Source organism: Alligator mississippiensis, chromosome 1 (assembly GCF_030867095.1).
Source record: "Alligator mississippiensis isolate rAllMis1 chromosome 1, rAllMis1, whole genome shotgun sequence".
Classification (NCBI taxonomy): Eukaryota; Metazoa; Chordata; order Crocodylia; family Alligatoridae; genus Alligator; species Alligator mississippiensis.
The window spans coordinates 421622409-421642257 of record NC_081824.1 but is presented as its reverse complement, the minus strand read 5'-3'; the positions used below and the strand labels follow the sequence as shown (position 1 = coordinate 421642257).

Below are 19849 nucleotides of genomic sequence, written 5' to 3'. Positions count from 1 at the left end.
GGAGGAAAACAACGAGCTAGATCAGCTAAGTACAGCTATCCAAGAAGCCCAAGCTGGAAGTGCTCTAACTTTCAAACTTTAAGTGTCCAAGGTTAGGTCAGGAGCAAGCAGAAGATGTTAGCCCTTGTGGGTGCGGGGCTCAGAGCCTGCCTGCATGGACCAAGCCCAAGAGATATGGGGGCTCTTATACACCTCCCAGTGTGACCTGTGGGCTCCCTGGGCTGCTGAAGACTCCCAAGCAGAGCTGAAAGGCCAACCCATGCCTGATTGGATGGCTCAGACATCATGCCCACCCACCTGAACCTGATTTGGCAGCAGCTCATCATGGCATGTGCCCTCATGGCTACCAGCCACCAGCCTGCCATCCCACACATGGCCACCCAGTACATCCTGTGCCCACCAAGTGTGTGTGTTCCAGATAACTAAGTTCTGTGTGTGTTTTCCTGATGCCTGGGTTGTGTGTGTGTGTGTGTGTATCCATCCCATATGCCTATATTCGTTCCTCCCTCCCCCACCCCTACTTCCCCCAATGCTGGTGGCCCTGACCTCACACAGTGGCAGGCTGTCTGGATCCATGAAGCCATGGCTGAGTAGCTTTTCACCCACGTGGACCAGGTCCCCCTGTGAGTATGGCCAGAGGGCTTCAATTACCACTGCTTTGTCACTGGGCCGTGGGTCTGACACTCTGGGCTCCTCTGGCTCTGTGTCACTGGCCCTATATCACCACAGGTTACCTGGGCACTGTCCTTCTTCCCTTCTCCCTCCCCAACCCCCAACCCCAGGGGCACACACCAGGCCTTCAGGGGAATGTGGCCCAAGAAAGAGACTTGACTCATTTTAATCAAATATTGAAGCTGCCAAACTGTTAATGTGCTTATTAAACCAAAATTTTGGAACAATGACCACTCCAGAACTTTGAAACTTCTTCTCAGTTAACATTGAGAGAGTGTGGAAAGACCCTGACTGCACCAGGCGGTTATGCTGTTGATGGAGAGAGGGATGTGGGAAGCCACAGGGGCTCAACTTATACGTTCAACCTGGAGGGGGCGGGGGGAGGAGCGGGGGCAATGCAGCAAGTGAAATTGCCACCCCTTTGTTTAATAAAATGTTGCACCTGCCAAACTTTTTGTACGCATAATAAAGAAAACCTGGAATGTTGCCTGTTCTAGAACTTGGCCCAGGGGGCTGCCTATCTTCACAGAGCAGCACTTCAATGCAAATGCAAGAAGTCACCAACCTGTCCATTCCAACTCCTCACATTGAAGGTCCTATTTGGTCCTCATTTGTCTGGTGCTGTCTACACACACCTCCAAAACTCTGCAGGTATCCAGGCGACCATCCTGGATACAACATCTCAGGTTTCAGAACCGGGTCTCCCACATACAAATGCAAATCTGCAGACAAGGAAGACACCAAGGGATCTCTGGTGAGTCCTCTGTCTGGATCCTTTCCCCTGCCCGGGGCTGGAGGCAGTGCACATGAACTTGTATTAGACTATTCCATCACTTATAAAAATTACATTCAGAAGATCAGTGGTCAAGTCTCTGCATGGGTAGCTGCTTTAAGACATTTAGCCAGTATGACATGGTGCACCAACTTCAAAGTGCTCAGAATCACCACACTTGAAATGGTATATGCCCCAGCAGATTACTGTGCTCCTGTATGGTCCAGAAATTGTTGCACTAAAGAGCTCAACACTGTACTTAACAGTGCACACTCATAACAGGCTGCACAATTTGCCTACACACAGATGTACTCCCTGTACTCTTGGGCATTAGGCTGAGTAACATCAGATGACCAACCCTGACTACTCCTTTACTGCCAGGTTCCTGGGCCCATGGAGAGCCCAGCAGGCCAGCTGCTCTGGCTTTGTTGTACTACATTTAGATAAGGAGTGGGGTGAACTGAACTGAAATGATTGTTCAGAGTAATCCGGTCTAAAATTCCATTGCTACAGCATTTTATACGAACACCATACAAGTCACCCACTGAGCATGACCAGAGAAGTATGGGTCAAGCCAAGCAGACCAAGATCTGGATACGGGCACTTCAAAACAGTACTTGGGTACAAGATGAACATCTTGGACAGCCCCCTGTGTGAATGCAGTGCCAGAAAACAGCACAGACCTTAACCAAATGCTGCAATCTTCACAAATACCCAAGCCAGGGTAGACAGAAGCTGCACACTAAGCGATAATACCAGACAGTGGCTCATAGCTGGCTGAAGGGAACAAGGGAGTGGGGAGAGTTGGAAACAGGGGCTTTGCCATCTCAGGTCAGTAAGAGCCCGGGGGTGGGGCCAGCCTGGCACTGAGACAGAGGAGACTAGCTCTGGCCTAGGGTAGACTACCGCCATGCAAGGCAAGGTGAGCAGGATGCTACAGTGCTCCATGGGATGTCAGCAGAATGTGACTGACCATGAGTCACAATGGGCTCTGATACAGATGTTCATTGTGGCGCTCTAATCTACAGCGTTGAAGTCAGATACCACATTTCCATCCAGAGTTGTCTTAAGAGTGGGTTCTACCATTTTTACAGGGCTCTATGTGGCCTGACCATATGTTTGGTTACAGCTGTAGAGCACTTTCTGCACACTTACCATGCAATAAGTATAACTTTACCTGGCTTCAGTTACCTACTACAAGGAAAGATCTTTGTTTCTTTATTCTGTCTTTCAAAAACAAGGTGCCTGGCTTATTCTGGGGAACAGTATATGAGAAACTATGGTATGTTCACCAGAAAAATGTGGTTAAAGCATCCAGCTACAACTGCTTTAACTCTGAGTTCAAGCCTTGTTCTGGATGACAGCTGTACATGTGCATTTGGCTGGAGAGTCAAAGGCAGTCATATATGACAGTAGCCAGATGACTACCTTGTGTGTCATTAGCTACAGAAACCAATGTGTCTTGTCATACTAGCCTGATGGGCTGCTAGGCTTGGGATGGATTTCAGACCTTGATGTTGCCAAGAGAGTCTAAATGACACATATTTTGCCCATGCCCTTTCCAGGACTTAATGTCCCCTTCTGATGCCCAGGGGGTTAATCTGCTCCCATTAGGCAGCTCTATGGCAATGTAAAGAGGAGCCAGCAGCTAGACCTACCTTTTTAAATGACACTATTATTTTTTCCCATTCAGTGGGAAACAGAGAGATCTGTCTCATGCAGATTAAATGGAGACAACTAAATTACCTTCCTGGGGGCACATGGTCTGAAAATACACTCTGTTGTGCCAGCTTTCTGTAGGGAACACTGGAACCTTCAAAACAGCTAAAGCCACAGGAGAACATGGCACTTCCTCACCTCACATTTGCAGTGACTTTTCTATTCTTCTCCCCAAATACATGTGCAACATTGTGTCTCAATGTCCTGCAGTGGCTCTGTTTGCTTACTGTAATTTTTAACAGGAAACACGGTCCTGCCTTCAGCTGACTCCCAAAGAAGACTTCCTTGAAAGATCCAAACAGAATGAACAAAGGTTGTCGAATGATCAGAACATTCAGCAAAGTTCTAGTCCTAGCAATGAGTATACAGTAGGCTTGAGCTATCACACTTGATAGTTAGTATAAGGGTCTTCCCTTGATAGCATATGCAGCATTGGATGTGTATGGACCTATTGTAGGACTGTAAAACTGTCATTTCTATAAAAGTGTAATCTCACCTATTAGAAGAACTGAACACTATTATTTGATTTTGCAGTAGTTTATCTGCCTTAGCTGGAAGCTTTCTACCAACCTGCTGTAAAATCGGAACTATTAACTAAGCTTGAGAGAGTCCATACGAGAGTCACCCGCACAATCAAAGGCCAGGAGAGCAAGTCTTACGAGGAGATCCTGAGTGACATGAGATTCTTCAGCCTGGGGAAGAGAAGGCTCAGGGGGGACTTGGCGGCTGCCTAGAAGTACAAAAGAGGGGTGCACCGGGATCTGGGATAACAGTTGTTTACCAGGGCTCCCCAAGGGATAACAGGTCTAAGAGCCACAAACTTCTGGAAGGCTGATTTTGACTGGACATAAGGAAAAACTTCTTTACAGTCCGAATATCCAGGGTCTGGAACAGACTCCCCCCAGAGGTGGTGCAAGCATCTACTCTGGACTCATTCAAATTGTGTTTGGATGCTTATCTTGCAGGGGTCATTTGACCCCAGCAGACTTCCTGCCTTTGGCAGGGGGCTGGACTTGATCTTATGAGGTCCTTTCCAGCCCCTAATGTTTATGAATCTATGAATCTATCATAAATGAGTGCTGGGATAATTCATACACTTTCCCTTTCTGTACTCTGATACAGACAAACCAGTACTTTGCATGCTTTCCAGCAAAAATTATCAGAGCCTTTGCGTGGTCTCATATTTGTACAGTTTTCATTCTTGTATATTTACTGATGATGTATAGGGTATTACATAAGGATTAAACCAATTGTCAGGACATATGAAAAAAGTATATTTTGTAATGCATTGCCCTTTGGTGTTTGTTTCTTCATTCACCTGCTATTCCCCAAATCCAGGCATTCAGAGGGAGTCTCCTAGTCATTAGTGGGTTTAACAAGGTTCTGCTGTAAAATAGTATTCACAGTCCTCCTGAGAATTAGTGTGTCTGCAGATGAAGGTCACCAGATACAAGGACTGTCAAGCCACAGGTATATTTGATTTCCATATGCTTATCCATACTAACCTCCTTGGCTGGAAAATTAAATATGTGAATTTTTTGAATAGTTGTTTTTTTTTTAAATCATGTTCATCAAGACTCACTTTAGTGCAGAGGTTTATGTGGGAAAACTAAGATGTGGTTGTATGACTAAATTTTAAAGCCTGGTGCACAATCCCCTAGGAATGCAGCTGGATATAACTCCTTAGTGGCTTGATTGTGTTGATTGTGAATTGAAATGTTACTCTAATATTACTCTGGCACCAGAGCATGAACTCATTAGAAGTGGAGACTTGCATCTAAGGTATTAAATAAAGCGGGGCATCGCTTTCTACTATTTTTATTATCATTTTAAAGTAAATGTTTTACATAAAAACAAGCAACAACATAAAAGCTTAGCTTATAAGTTAACATAATTTATCAGATCTCATTCCATATTAATCTACATGTATTAGCATAAACTGTGGGATTTGAAAAATGCTATTTGACCTCATTCCCGCTTTATGCATCAATACTTATCATTTAAGAGTTATTTAATCAGTATCCTGAAAATTAGAGATTAACCTATGTCATCTGAACCACGTAGCAATTACCAAGTTTGGTATTTTCAAAGGAAACATTGCATTTTTTTTCCTGCACAAAATTGAAATCATTTCAAAACTTGTTTAAATGCAACTAGTTTCTCAGACACCTCTTTAGCATGCATGAGAAAAGTGCTATTTAATTTCACACTCAACTAATCCTTTAATAATTTTCTTTCAGGCAGACTATAGAAGGCTATTATTAATTCCTTAATAAAATAAAAAATAACTTATAGCAGATATGTCTTTAACCTTGGATCAGTTTCAATATTTTTTTTCCTCACAGACCACACCAAAGAGCAGCATAAAGAGCAAGAAATAAATTGTCCTTTGAGAATTATTCAAGACCTTCACTCCCATTGGAAGCAAATCTACTGAACTCCTTGCATTTTTAAGTTTCCTTCAATGAATGGATTTTTTTCTTTTACATCTCAATAGAAAATAGTTTCAAGAATTGGTACTAATCACCTTCAGGTTAATACACAATTATAGGAAGATCACTATGGAGAGACTAAAGCTCAGTAAAGACACAGTCTAATGCCAAACTGCCAAAAGTTCAGGTTCCAATCTTAAATGGCTATTTGCCTCTTCTTTCATGTGGATTTTATTAAGGAAAAAAAAAAGATTAAACTCACACTTTTGAGAGACTAACCCCTGGAATTTCATTTGTCACTCACCCCATTATGTTTATGATTTGAAGATAATCCTGCATTGATCTGAGGTCCCCTGATAGGAAGTCACATCAGCTGCTAAGCTAAAACACAACAAAGCAAATTAAAGATGGCATTTCACCCTTAACTCCTGACGTCTTATGTGGTGCCCCAATTCTGCTGTACATTTTCTTGCAAACCTATCTGCAATATTTCAGACAGCACCATAAATATACCACTTCTTAAAATACAGTTTTTCTCAATTAATGAATCTAAATTGCTTGAATATATTTCTATGAGTATTTGTTTTCTGTGGGTGACCATATTGGATTAAAAAGGAAGCATACATGGGCTTTTAGGCTTGAGAATATCTTTATGACCTCTTCGGGAAATAGAACTGGAACGGCCTTCCTGTGCTTGTGAGTCCAGCTCCCATCTATCACAGGCACTCACATCATGTCATCTTTTTTATAAACTAAACACAAGCTCCATTTTAATTGTAGCTGTTATTTTCTTCCATGACTACTGAGGGGCTATTACAGAACCCTTTTTTTTTTTTAATTCCAGCTAAAATAAGATATATTCGCAGCCAGTTTATACTCCTGTATTCTTGTGTCAACATTGTCCTTCATCTTTAGTTCTTTTCTCTCCCTAGCATTTACCTGTTGTCTGACAGATTCTAAGTAATCCATATTATTTATTGCTTGGACACTAGTTAAATTACTTTAAAGGTTTCAGATAGACTAATACCAAAGGCTGACTTACACTTGGATAAGCTAATTAGTCTTAGAAAAAATAAATCTTCCTGTTTATGGGCATGAGTCCATTACTAAGGAGACCTCTTCATTGTGGCCTTGCCACTCTGTATCTATTCTTTTCTTGTGCTGTCCTCTGAAGCATCTGCTACTGACCACAGTCATTGAAAGAGTATCATACTGAAATCTGTGTTCCAAAGACACTTAGTGTGGGCTGTTCAATTATAAACACAAAAAATTATAAACATTTGCACCTTTTGAAAGCTGCAATTTTCCATCTATAGATAACAGGTTTATGCATAACAGCAAACATTTAATATTAATATTAATATTAAACAGGTATATTCATTTTTCTTTATTTTTCATGAGAGAAGGTCAGATTAGAACAAGAGCTGAAGCTCTATTTCCTTGCATAAATGCATGTGTGTGTATGATACATACATAAATTGTGTCCGTTTATAGATATATCTGTTCCAGATTAGTGCCAGAACAGTGATACACATGGATTCATTATGCAGACTGGCTTTTTTTTGTTGCACTTTTTACAGTTTTCAGAGCTATCCATGTTACTCTTTTTTAAAGAACCTTCCCTCACTCATTGTGAGCTCCTGAAAATCTTCCGTCTCAATGTCCTCAATCTCTGATGTAAAGGACAATGGCCCTCCTGTTTTCCTAATTATACCTGTTTTTACAATGGTACAATCCCAAACTTCTTTGCAGTAGATCCTAAATATGAGAGTTGAATCATTTCTTTTTGTTAAGCTACAGAGAAGTTCAACATAATCTGCATTTAGCATCTGATACACTCAGTAACTCAACCTAATAGGAACAGGAATGATAGGAACACAAGAAGGGGAGAATACACGCGTGCACACACATACACAGCTGTTACTACAGGGACTTTAATCACTCCACCTGTAAAATAGCCTCTTTCTCAATAACTGAGTTTTCTTACTGATTTTCAAAGGGCCCAAAAGTTTTCGCTGTCAACTTTGTGTAAAGTTGTGAAAACAAAACAATTTTTGAATTGTCCACATAAAAACCGCACTTTATCCAAGCTATTGTCTCTTGTTGTTTGTTTGGTTTTGCTCAGCATGAGAGCATAAACATCAAAATGGCCAGGCTGATTTCCCTCATATTTTAGGAGAATACTCACTCTGGGCTGAGGAATCATATGCCAAGTTTCTGCCTGAAGCAAATTTTTACGATCAAACTAAAAACCTTGGAGAATAGGAGTTTATAATGGAAATACTAACAAAACCTTAGCCATGGCAATGCTAGCGGGCACTGCAATAATATAGGAAAGCTCTCCCTGCCCACAATCTAAACTAAATACAGGGGATGTCATTTCCTAATATGTACCATAGGCCAGCAAATAACAGTGATTTAATGTACTTGACCTGTGGTCATAAGGTAGCACTGCAACCCTCCAAGCCAATTTTTCTTTCTTTCTTTCTTTTTTTAAATTGAAATATGCTTCAGAGGGTAAAAGACTGCAATTTAACTCTTATTGCTTTCATTTCAACAGTACTTGACAAGCCTTCTCCCTGCCACACATTCCTGTTTGTGAACACCCCACTGAATAAAGAGCCACCAAGCTTTTTCAGGAGTTTATTCACAGGTTTGGCTTTGCTTATTGTAGTATGCACCACATTTAAATTAGATGAGGGCTACTGTAAAGCAATAACATTGTCAGTGACTGGAGTCTCACTTTTCCCTCTAACAGTCTGAAGCAAATTAATGTATTGGTTGTTCATTAACAAGTAAACAGTTTCTGCTACAATGTCAAGAAAAAATGTGTTCATTAACATGAACAGTTCTCATCTACAAAGATGATTTACACAATGCATGTAATGATATAGCTTTTCCCTAACTAGTACACTACCAAACTGAAAAGCTGGCTCAGGACTCTCTTGAAATTACAATATTGTTTGTTTATCAATAAGAAAGACAGTCTCAGTCACCTATGCCACCATTGTAAGCTCTATATTAAGTACTTAAAAAAAGAAAAAAGATTTCTGGAATCACTTGTGGAATTAATAAAACGTAAAACTACGGACTTACACTGCATTAATGATACATCTTATTCCTGTGATAAGTTCAACTAAAAATTAATTCAATTGGTTATAGAAAGTTCTTGAACAACAACACTTAAATTATTTTAAACTTGAAAATTTCCAAGGATTTTCTGGAGAAAAAGAATCAGCAAACACTGGCTAAAAAAGCAAAGCAGTTTGGATACACCAATGTAATCAGCATGCCTTGTGCTTTTCTGTTAACCCTCTGAGTACACCTCTAATAATTTGTGGATAAGTGTTAAGAATATTACATCTAAAGGAATTACCACTTTGTATTTTCCTTTGATAACTTAAATTCTAACTTTATTCTGCACACAGTACTCAAAGTGCATAAAGATGTATTGGATCCTGGGAATAGTACTGTCACATATGAGTACTGCATTTATCATAATGTTACTTTTCTGGAGATAGACTCAAAAGAACAGCAGATAGCTAGCAACACAATTTGAGGAAAAAAATGAAGGTGCAGATTGTATGCAGGTTGTATATACAGTATGTATTTAAAAAAATATTTTGCACCAATATGCTGCACTGATCCAAAAAAAGGAAATGTAGAAAAAGCAAGGAAATTGGGATGTTTTATATCAAATTTACTACTATGCTGTATTCTTTTATTATGCCATTAGAAATGAACTGTTACTTCTAATCTGTTGTTTTAAAGTTTAGATATTTTAAGAGCCACAGTTATATTAATAAATTCAGTGTTGTTACAAAGATATAGATAAGGGCAGAATTAAGCAATTTAATTTCAGTTTTTAATCCAGCATGAGTGCTTTCTCTTTTAAAACTGTTTAACAATATTCATATAACCTGTCTTGAAGCCTAGAAAAGAGCCTGTTGCAACAAATTCATGCACATACTGTAACAGGCCTAAAAATAACTCCGAAAAGATTTTACAGTTATGTCAGTAAAACTTGAGCCAAAGATCAGAAACTTGTAAGGGGTAAGGGATGAGTGGATATTTCAGAGGCTGGGATTATTTTTATATAAATTTTAAGTGGTACAAGATGGTGTAAGAATGAAGGAGCCAAACATCTTATTTTAATGATAACCTTGGATTCCAAAACAAAGCAAAGGTAATGGGAAGATCCCATATGGATTTCAAATAATATTTCACGTGCATAAGATGAAGCATATTGTATACCTACTTTCCTCCTGATTCCTCTCGCTAATTAAGAAGAATGAACATTGACCTTTTTCTTTGAAACAGCCAACTTTTCCTCATAGTCAAGGAGCATGTGTTATTAATGGACACTTTTTATTGCCAAATAAATGTCTTTATATTTGCATCACTGAGTTGCATATATTCTAAAGGGAAAGCTGTAATATAACATTGGGAGGAGGCTGGATAACCTCCCTTCCACCCCCCACTGAAAAAACCTTGCAACTCTGGACCAGATATTCAGCTGGTGTAAATCACCATGGACTAGAGTGGAGCAACACTGATTTACAACAGCTGGCCCTGTGAAAAAGTATACATTGAATATTGATTTACTATCCTTCCACCAGAGCAGAGAACACTAGCATAATGTAAGTGCTGTAGTTTTGACCTACCTGCCATGGAGCTGCTTTGTATAAGGACTCTGTAGGTGTGGTTGGGCAGGATCAGATTTGCTACTATACAAGACCTTCCACCCTGAGGGAGGCACAGTATCCTTTCAGGTTCTGAAGAGCATTAGTTGTGCAGCAGCTCCTGACTCCTCATCCCATTGCTTTGGTGGAGTTCCCAAACTACCTCCTAAGTTATACCACTTAGGGGGCTTGTATCTGTATGTTAATTCTGCTTCTAGTTCCCAATAAAGTAATTACTGAACTGATCCAGATACACAGATCCTTAGGGTGAAGTTACATGTTACACTTAAACCATACTAGGGTACTAAAACTTGAGCAATCACATGTTTCAGTTTATTAACTTGTGCTATGTGCCCTCTAGCACCTCAACATTATGCCACTTCAGGCAAGGATTAATTCTGGGCTGTGTAACCTAGCTCATGTTAGGGTAGCTTCCGTCTACCCCATGGAAGTACAATGAGAAATCTGTAGTCCTCCAGCACCATAGGATGCATTGCAGTGCCCTCCCAAAGCAAGAATATAGCCCAGGTGTCCTGGCTCCTAGCCCTGACTACCTGCTCTCTAGTGGTAAGTCAGAGCGGTTCAGGCAGCAAACACTATTAGCCCTTAATGTGTGACTGCTCACAGCATGGTCTTACTTTAACACTGCTCAACATTCCACAGATTCAGTATGATCTAAATATAATATGTAACTTCACCCGTCCATGAAGAGGAAGTGCATGAACACTGGTCATCCCATGCAATCAAATAGATAGATCTGAGCCAAAGAACTCTAATCAGCTACTGTTTTGTGTCACTTGTTGAAAAGTTAAATGAACTCGTTCAAACTGGCCTAAACCTTTCATAGGTAAACAGAGTAAGAGATGGGCTAACATCCAAAGAACAGACATTAGAGAAAGAAACCAGCCCAAGTTACACTATTTACACATGTGCCTTCCTGTGAATCTTTGGAGATTTTTGGAAACAAAGACACAAAACTACTTCAGAGGGTGGTACTTTGGGAATGTAAAAGAACAGAAGAGGAAAGGATCATAAAAAACCCCACATGCAGAATTCCCATTTTTTACCACAAGAGTTGTGTAAGCAGAACATAACCCAAAATTAATAGAAGTTGGATATACAGGTCAAACCCCCACCCCCACCAGTGAAATGTTAAGAAAATTTCCTAGCAGGATCAAAAGGATTTGGGCCTGCTTTTGGCTGATCTCCTGGGGAATATAGTCATGTGTACACCATCTTACAGAGCGAGAGAGAGAGAGAGAGAGAGAGAGAGAGAGAGAGAGAGTATGGAAACTAGATCAATGTGTGAATGTGACAATTTTGAAATCAAAATAGAAATATTTTTCCTAGAAATTTCAATTTTGGCCCAAAATCTCACACCAATCACATGAAATGTAAAAGTTTATACTTTTATTTTTAATTCTGAAAGTTTTGGAAACATGCCATTTCCTCTCTCAACCTAGGGCCATTTATGTTCAAATATGGAACCATTTCTATTCAAATGATCCTATTTGAAGCAAATGTTTGTAGAGGTCTGACTTTCCTTTTAAAGAGGGTTTTATTTTTTACAGAGGTTATTAAATGAAATGCTATAATACAGACATGAGATTTTCACACATCTGATACCCGTGTTCCTCACACAAACATGCTACATATAAAATACTATAAATTCTCCTGATGAGTGGTTTTTCATTTCTCAACTCTAAAGGCTAAATTTCCATTGAGTTCAGTAAGGCCAATATTTCACCCAAAGCCTTTTTGAACCTTAAAATGACATGCATTTTCTCAATTAATAAATACTACAGCTTTAAGGATAAGTCTCTCCCCGTTAATCCAATAATGTTCTTGTATCAATCTTAAAGTGGCTCTCACCCTAGGAGGAAGAATGTGTATCTAAATAATAATAAGATTATGTTGGGAGGAGCATCCCTATTCAAAATACCAATGCTGTAGAGAAATTAGTTGTGTTTACTGCCCTTCCTCTTCTGTATACCCTTGTCTATTGGGCAATGGAAAGCTTCTGAATACCAATACATGACATTCTATTTCCCAAGACTACATTGCCACTAGCAGCCACAAATGGGGAGGAAAAATTTTAAAGACACTACCCTATCATCTTCTGTAAGTTATGAGGCAGACACCATCTATTTCCCATTCTCCTGCCTAGAATCCCCCTATTCCTCCCCAGTAAAAATCACTTTTCTGTGGCAGAATAATAAAAGTTTTAAATAAACTGCCCAAACCCAGTGTCTTTTTGTTTTGCTTTTTAAAGAAAGTCCCATTAAGTAATGTAGCATTTGACCAGAAAACTGGACAAAGAACTAGAGAGAGAGATAAAAGCAACATACGTGTAAATCAAAAAGCCAAAACAAAATCCTAATGCAAGCTGTCAAGATTAAAGATGATCATTTACTCAGAGGGTTAACATGTGCTAAAATTACATATTGCAGATTCTAGCTTGACTGATGAAAACATTCATTGCTTCTATCTTAAAAAAAAGAAAGAAAGAAAAAAACAAACACCTTAACCCTTTGAGGATCATATTAGCAGCAAGTTGCAATCCAAACAGAGAATGAGTATTTCAGTCAGTTAGGAAGTTATTAATGTAAACACCCTTTTCTGTTCCATCATTCAGACATTAGCGCTAGATAGATCGGATGTAACCATTTCACATAGGTTTTCAGGATCTCAAAGGGTTAAAGCCAAGACTTTGAGTAAAAGTGTTTTATTAAAAGGGTGAGTTAGGTGAGCGAACAGTCTCGGATGAACTTGGTGAATAGTCTTCCGATTCGGAGTTGAGTTCAGGTGGAGCTTGCTGCACCTTATAACGTTCCTTCACATCCTGGTTGCGTCTTCGTCGGAAAACCTGCCTCTCCTTATCAAGAGCGGTGGTCTGGCAGGGGCATAAAATGAGAATAAATGAAATTAGGCTGCGTGTGAAATGCAAAGCTAATTAAAACCATGCATTTGTACATGGGCCTGTAAATGCTGGGGATAATAAATGTTCATGCCAAATTAAACCTGTTTTCTTTCAGTCAGTTTTGAAAGGTTTTGTCCACAACATAGCTAAATGCTTAAAAAAGTGCATTTCCCAAAACTTAAGAGGCGGTGTGACATCATCAAGCATATACAGTACCGTATATATGGATGCCATATGTTCAACTTCTGGATGCTATTAATTTCATACATTAATAGATTCAGATTTCAAGCCAAATACCAACTGACCTTCTCCCACCCTTTTCCAAGTAGAAATCTGGCAAGGTATAAATGTAGGGCTGTCTGTTTGATTTGACCTAATGAAAGTTGATGCACATTCATCAATGCTCAAATCAGTGAGATTGTCTAACAAAGATGGATTGTGATGAAGCTGTCAGACAAGAAAGAAAAACAAACACAGAAAGAAGCTAACCCAGCTCGTTAACACCTCCCCATGCCTAGCCAACTGATGTTCTGCTGTTAAGAACACAGATGAATGCCTGTTGAAGGATCCATTGAATCTGACCACTCAAGCCAGCAGACAGTATGCAGGTCAGACTCAACCCAAGCAAAGTAAAGATTAATTTTACACTAACTGCTTCTTTTATTCTTAAGGAAAAAGGAGACTACTTCTTGGCTGCTTGTTTTTCCAATATGTTTTGTGCTACTGTTGAAAATGTATGTCTTAATATGACTGCTCTCACCTCCAGTCAAGTTTTCTCAATTTTCTTGATCTTGAATTGGACTCACAGGATGAAATCCTGGCTCCGGTGAGGTCAAATGCAAGTTTTGTCATTGATTTCAGCAGAGCCAAGATTTCACCCATAATCTTGAATACAGGATGTAGGTCTGCAGCCACTGAAGTTACTATGATGTTACAAATTCAGAATTATGGCCTTAATTCAGTAAACCATTTCAACGTGTGTCTGACTGCTTTCCTACACAGGGATGCCTTTCTAGCACAGGGCCCACGATTTCACTGCAGAAAAGTGGATTGCAAATGGAAAGGCCTTAAAATGCATGCAGTATCTGATTGCTAGCAAGAGAGGAAAAATAAATGTGGAAACTGAATAGATTTAAGTTTTAAGCTTTGGAAAGATTTTCCCTACCATGAGAATCTCCATTTAAAAGAATGCAGCCAAGAGGTTATTCTGATTCAAAGGATTTATTGTTTTCTCTTGGGATATACACAGCCATTTTTCCTCTTGAAAATTTACCAGTTATACTGTGAGCCTCATAAGAGAATAGAGACACATTTATAGCTAGAGTATTTTTGAGATTAAAATGAAAACTAAATCCATCATACTACTGCAGATAGCATTATAGCAATCCAGCCTCTAAAATAATACAATCAAAGTTTAAAAATGATGTAATAAAGACAAAAAGATGGACAGAAACAAAGCTACTATAGCAAATGGATTTAGTTAGGCTGCAAACTATTATCTGAACATCCATAACCTATATAGTGTAAAAGATAAAAATAATTAACTTGGAGAAGTTCATCTCTGTATTTTAAATAATTTCTATTAAATCCAACATTTATGGTCTGCCGCAGATTTCTTTGTTTACTGCTAATCTTTTGGGCAAAGACTCTAATTAGTATTTTTTCAATAACATGTACATTTCCCAGACTTAAACCAACTGGGTTTAAGTTTATTTTTAATATGAAACAGAACAATACTTGGATCATTTGCACACACAGTGAATATATTCCATACAGTATATAATTCTGTGTGAAAATTGAAAAGAATGACATATATTATAATTCTATTATATACAGATTTCCATTAAAAATATTTTTATGCTTACAAGAAATAGGACTTTATTTCAAGTTTAAACCACATCAGATCATCTTGCAGTAATATATACTCTCTTTGGAGAAAGTTAAACAATTCTGGTAAGAATAAACACTTCTAATAAATGCAAAATTCACTGGTATTATTCTTTACAACCTGATGTAAAAGAGTGTGGCATGTATGTTTAAATAATTAAAAAACCTAGGATGCACAGCAACTTACACTAAACAAGAGCGCATACTCTTGAATAAAGTATGGTAGTTTATTTTAAATCTAACATAGTGTATACTTTTAAAAAAAGGACAAAACACCAAAAATATTAAGGCAATCATATAACTAAGCCTCATGACATTTATTGTATTTAAAGAAATCTTATTTTATAATGGAAAATTCAAGAGACTGTTTTACTTGTCACTGATAAGGGGAAGCTTTGGGGACCACTTTATTTAAAATATACCTAAAGACACTTGTGCTTTTTGTTTCAGACAATCAAAAAAAGAGTCAGAGATTTTTTTTCAAGCTATTATATCATTTAGTCCAGTCCCCTGCCAATACAGGCTTAATTTCTTACATGTATCTTTAGTGTTCAGTCTTACATTAAGTAACCTCAAGCAAGGAGACTTTTATCAATTTCCTTGGGCTGTTATTCTTGCTAGATATCATTTCTGGGAACAATCAGCCCAAATTTTCTGAACTTCATCTCATCACTCCTTATTCATAGCCTTGTGGCATTATGTGTTTTTATTCCTTATTTGAGGGAGCTCCATAGTTTTTTTTTTCTACCCAAAAGGCTCATGATATAAAGTCAGAAAGAGACAAGTGGGGAATTCTCACAGAGTGGAGCTGAAAATATGACATAAATATCATTCTCAGATTCAGCTTTCATGTCTTCATGACCACAAGCATGGATTGCATGCTTTTTGTTTCTTTTCATGGGCCTATTTTTGAGAGATGCGGGGCATGTTCATTAATGCGCCTTAGAGACTGAACATTTAGTTTAGTAATTCCTTAATAAAGTACTAACTACATGCACATAACTTAGAGTTATTGTGCAGTAGCGACGGCAAACAGTTATTTAGTGATGGTTACTGTGCATGAGCCTAATAACACTGCTCAGTAAGCTATTAGCATGGTTTTTGCCATGACATGATACTGCGTAGTGTTATTAGGACAATGCGCAGTAAGTGTCTCATGTAGATGTGCCTGCTGAGTTCATTTCTGTGAGTGCAAGGCATTCATTTTCACTAATGTTCTAGGACTGAACCGAAGCTCTGGCACTTCTGCCAAGTATTGGTCACATATTTTGAACCTCTGGTTTCTGTAACACCATGAAGCTCATTAAATTACATTCTACGCTTTTTTTTTTCATTCAGCGAGACCACAGCTATTTCTTTCCTTTGAGAAAATGGATAAATCTTGTGGAATGTGAGAACATGCTGATGTATACTGAAGAAATAAGAGAATGTTTTATAAGTAAGATTTTTGCTTATTGTCCCCTGTTCTACTTACTAGGCACATGCCAAAAAGTGGTTAAACTGTGACAAAAATCAGCAATCGTTTTTTATGACAGAGCCCTCTTAAATGCAATGCCTTGGTGAATACAGTATTGCTTTAATAGATTTATTATTTCATCTGCTATTCAGCTGGGAGGTTCACTGGTGCATGAGCTGGTCCATTATGGATTTTCAGGGCATTTCAACTTTAAGCTACTCTTTCAATAAATAATAAGATGATCTGAAGTACACTTATGCTTCACAGGGCTGCAAATCCCAGATTTTCATTATCACATTTTGACATTTTTTTTCTCAGCTTGAGGTGAGAGAGTGAGAACTTTGAAGACTAGATGATAGTAGTGGTAACCAAATGAAAGTGCAGTGTTCATAGTTAAGATATGCAGCTGTCCTGTTACAATCTATATGGGAATATGTAGAGTTTCTTATCCAGCACCAGATAAGTGGATTGCCTTTAATAGTATGGTGCTGATGGCTCTGAAGCATCCTTCATTAAAAGCTGATGTATTTTGCCTTAGTATTTGGTATTCCTGACATCTAGTACCAAATAGTTAACAAGATATTTTTGTAAAAAAATGCGTGTGTTTTGAAGCAATAGAGAGTTATTTTATAATCATTATTTCTATCTTATAATATGGTGCTTTTATTATTTCTTCAAGAGTTTACCATGGGCAGTATGTTTTCCATGATCTCTAGCTGATGATGTTGCAGAGCTCCTGAATCACAATTTTTTTCCCTTGGCAAATGTTGAACACTGTGCTTGTGGACAGACATTCAGACTGTATATGACTTGAAATCTATATGGGATTTTGCAATGGGAAGGACCATATTTTAGTTGCAGATGATAGCTCTGCCAGGTTAGTAATTACTGGATTCAAGTAACTGCATTTTATGAATGTGAACAATGGCTGTTTTTGTTTCTCTTAATTTATTGCTAGCCACCAAAAGAAAAATCTTCATTTCATTAATAAAAGAACATTATTGTGCATTTTGCCTCCTAGTCCATCCATTATTCATACTAGCTAGGAGACTGAACTGGGGGGATGCAGCTGTTCATGCATTAATCTAAGAAACTCTCTCCTCTCCTTCTCTTGCTTTCATTCTGCAGGGACGTATCTGCAAGTTGCTTGCCATTTTGGAGACGCTTTGTTAGCACATGGAATTACACTGACACATCTATTGAAATACAGACATTTTCCACCCTTCTTATTTTTTATATGTAAATGTTCATAGCTGGGTAATTTTTATTCGACTTTCATAAGCATCTAGTTAGTGACCTCAATATGTTGAGATGTGTTATGCTAGATTTCCCTATGGTAAAAATGACCATTAATGCAGCAATAGTAGTTGTTCTATAGTGCCAGGTAGCCTCTAGGTCTGGCATATGTTTCTCCATGGGCGTCTCAGGTAATATATATTATATTATTATATATAAGTGAAGTGCTGTGTCCAAGAAAATGGTGTGTTGATCTGTGAATCAATCATATATGTATGTCTGTGTGTATGTCTGTGTATATATAGATGTGTGTGTATACACACACACACACACACATATATGCACATACATACATACATATATGATTGATTCACAGATCAACACACTCTTTTCTTGGGCACAGCACTTTACTTCTAGAAGGGCACCCTCAATCCTGACATGCTAAACATATGCAACTTTTACCACTGGGCTCTCATGAGTAGACTACCAATTAAGCCAACTTATGTGGTAATTTAGGGAAGTGTGCCAATGGCCACACTGAAGAGATCAAAGAGGATTTGAACCTAAGTCTCCAGAAGCGTAAGGCCAATGCTTCAGTGCCCCATAAAACCTCATGATCTGGTCATTTAAATATAATGAAAGCCAAAAAAATACTTATGCTTTGTATTACACTGGTGAACAAAACAGATGACTATTGTACATTTATGGCCACTGAATTAACAATGCTATATGTAAGTTTCTGTTTATTCTTTAACATCCCCCAGTTCTTAGGGATATGATTTCTCAGCTGGTTTAAATTACATGTGGATAAAACTTTGTTCCAAGTTGTTTGCATGGGTGAATTTTATTTATAGTTTGTAAATCAGCTGTGGTTTTCTTAGTCATAGAGCAGCAAAAGAGATTTTAAATGACTTTAGATGTTTGTCTGTGTTTACTAAGGTTAAGTTTGCAGAAGGGCTTCATTATATGAAGAAAGGAAATTTCATAAATATTAGTCCTGATTTCTAACTGCTTTATTCCAAAGGCAGTAATTTTAAATACAACTTCTTAACTTAATAGCATTTTGTATGGATTTTGGACAGGTGTCAGTGACTTGCTAGAAGGGAAGGTAGAAGGGAATCAGGCACCATGTCAACAGCGTGGAATATTTTTTTTAAATGCGCTATTCAGATAAATGAAAACGGTTACAGTGAGCATTGTACTTTAAAGAGTCAGTGATTATATGTATTCACTTTTGTAAGGATGCTACAATTTCACATGAATCAGTGGAGAGGCCCAATGGAATTGCCACTGCTATTACATGTATAGGATGTTTACCTGTAATGACTTTCCCCACACATTTTCTTGATATCACATTTGCTCCTTTAGAATTTAGATAATAATATCAATGGTCCTATTACAAGTAATATATGCAGCTATCAAAAAGGAAGTTGTTCTAGGTCTACCTGTCCTGGTTTTCCCTTAATACCATTATGCTGATTTCAATGCAAAAAAGCTAGAATAGTTAAACAATATCAACAATATTGTTTGTTGATAACATACTTAACAACATAATTGATGTTAAAATAATGTTCAGATTCAGATGTGAATCTGCAGGATTAAAAACATAAGAACCCAAAAACTGCCATTTACTAAGTCACACCCACTGGCAGAAAGTAGATGCGGAAATGAAGAGTGAACAGGTATGAATGGGTTTTTTTCCCCACTGTTCCCCTCTCACTTGTAGCCTCCAGGATTTAAGGTCCAGGAAGTTCCAATTCAGAGGCTGTACCCCTAACTTGTGTGCTCAGACTTCAGAAACATAACTTACATTGGCTGTCTCTTGCTAAACTGTGGTAAGTATTGCAATCAAAATGAACTTCCATTAAGCATCTTAAGTAAGTAATGTGGGTGATCTTTCACACATATATGCCACATGTTCTCACATTTGTGCCCACTGGGAATGTTTGGAGTACTGTGGCATCATTAGCTTTTGAATATTCTGACTCAAACCCAGAAAAGCCAGAAAACTCATGTGACATTATTAAGTTGTTAAATCCCGACTTAATTAGACCCAAAGGTAGATACTTAGAA

General features: G+C 38.2%; 1 protein-coding gene across 3 annotated transcripts in view; it reads right to left on the bottom strand.

The window, feature by feature from the left end:
• Positions 1–4965: 4965 nt before the first annotated feature.
• Positions 4966–19849, bottom strand: part of DCLK1 (doublecortin like kinase 1) — a 408479-nt gene continuing 393595 nt past the window's right edge. For 2 of the 3 annotated variants that reach the window (XM_019498283.2, XM_059716001.1), the window contains one exon: positions 4966–13170. In XM_019498283.2, the coding sequence (XP_019353828.1) occupies positions 13006–13170 (165 nt within the window). In that variant the 3' untranslated portion in view covers positions 4966–13005. The remainder of the gene's footprint in view (positions 13171–19849) is intronic. The other variant, XM_006260172.3, reaches the window with a different exon arrangement.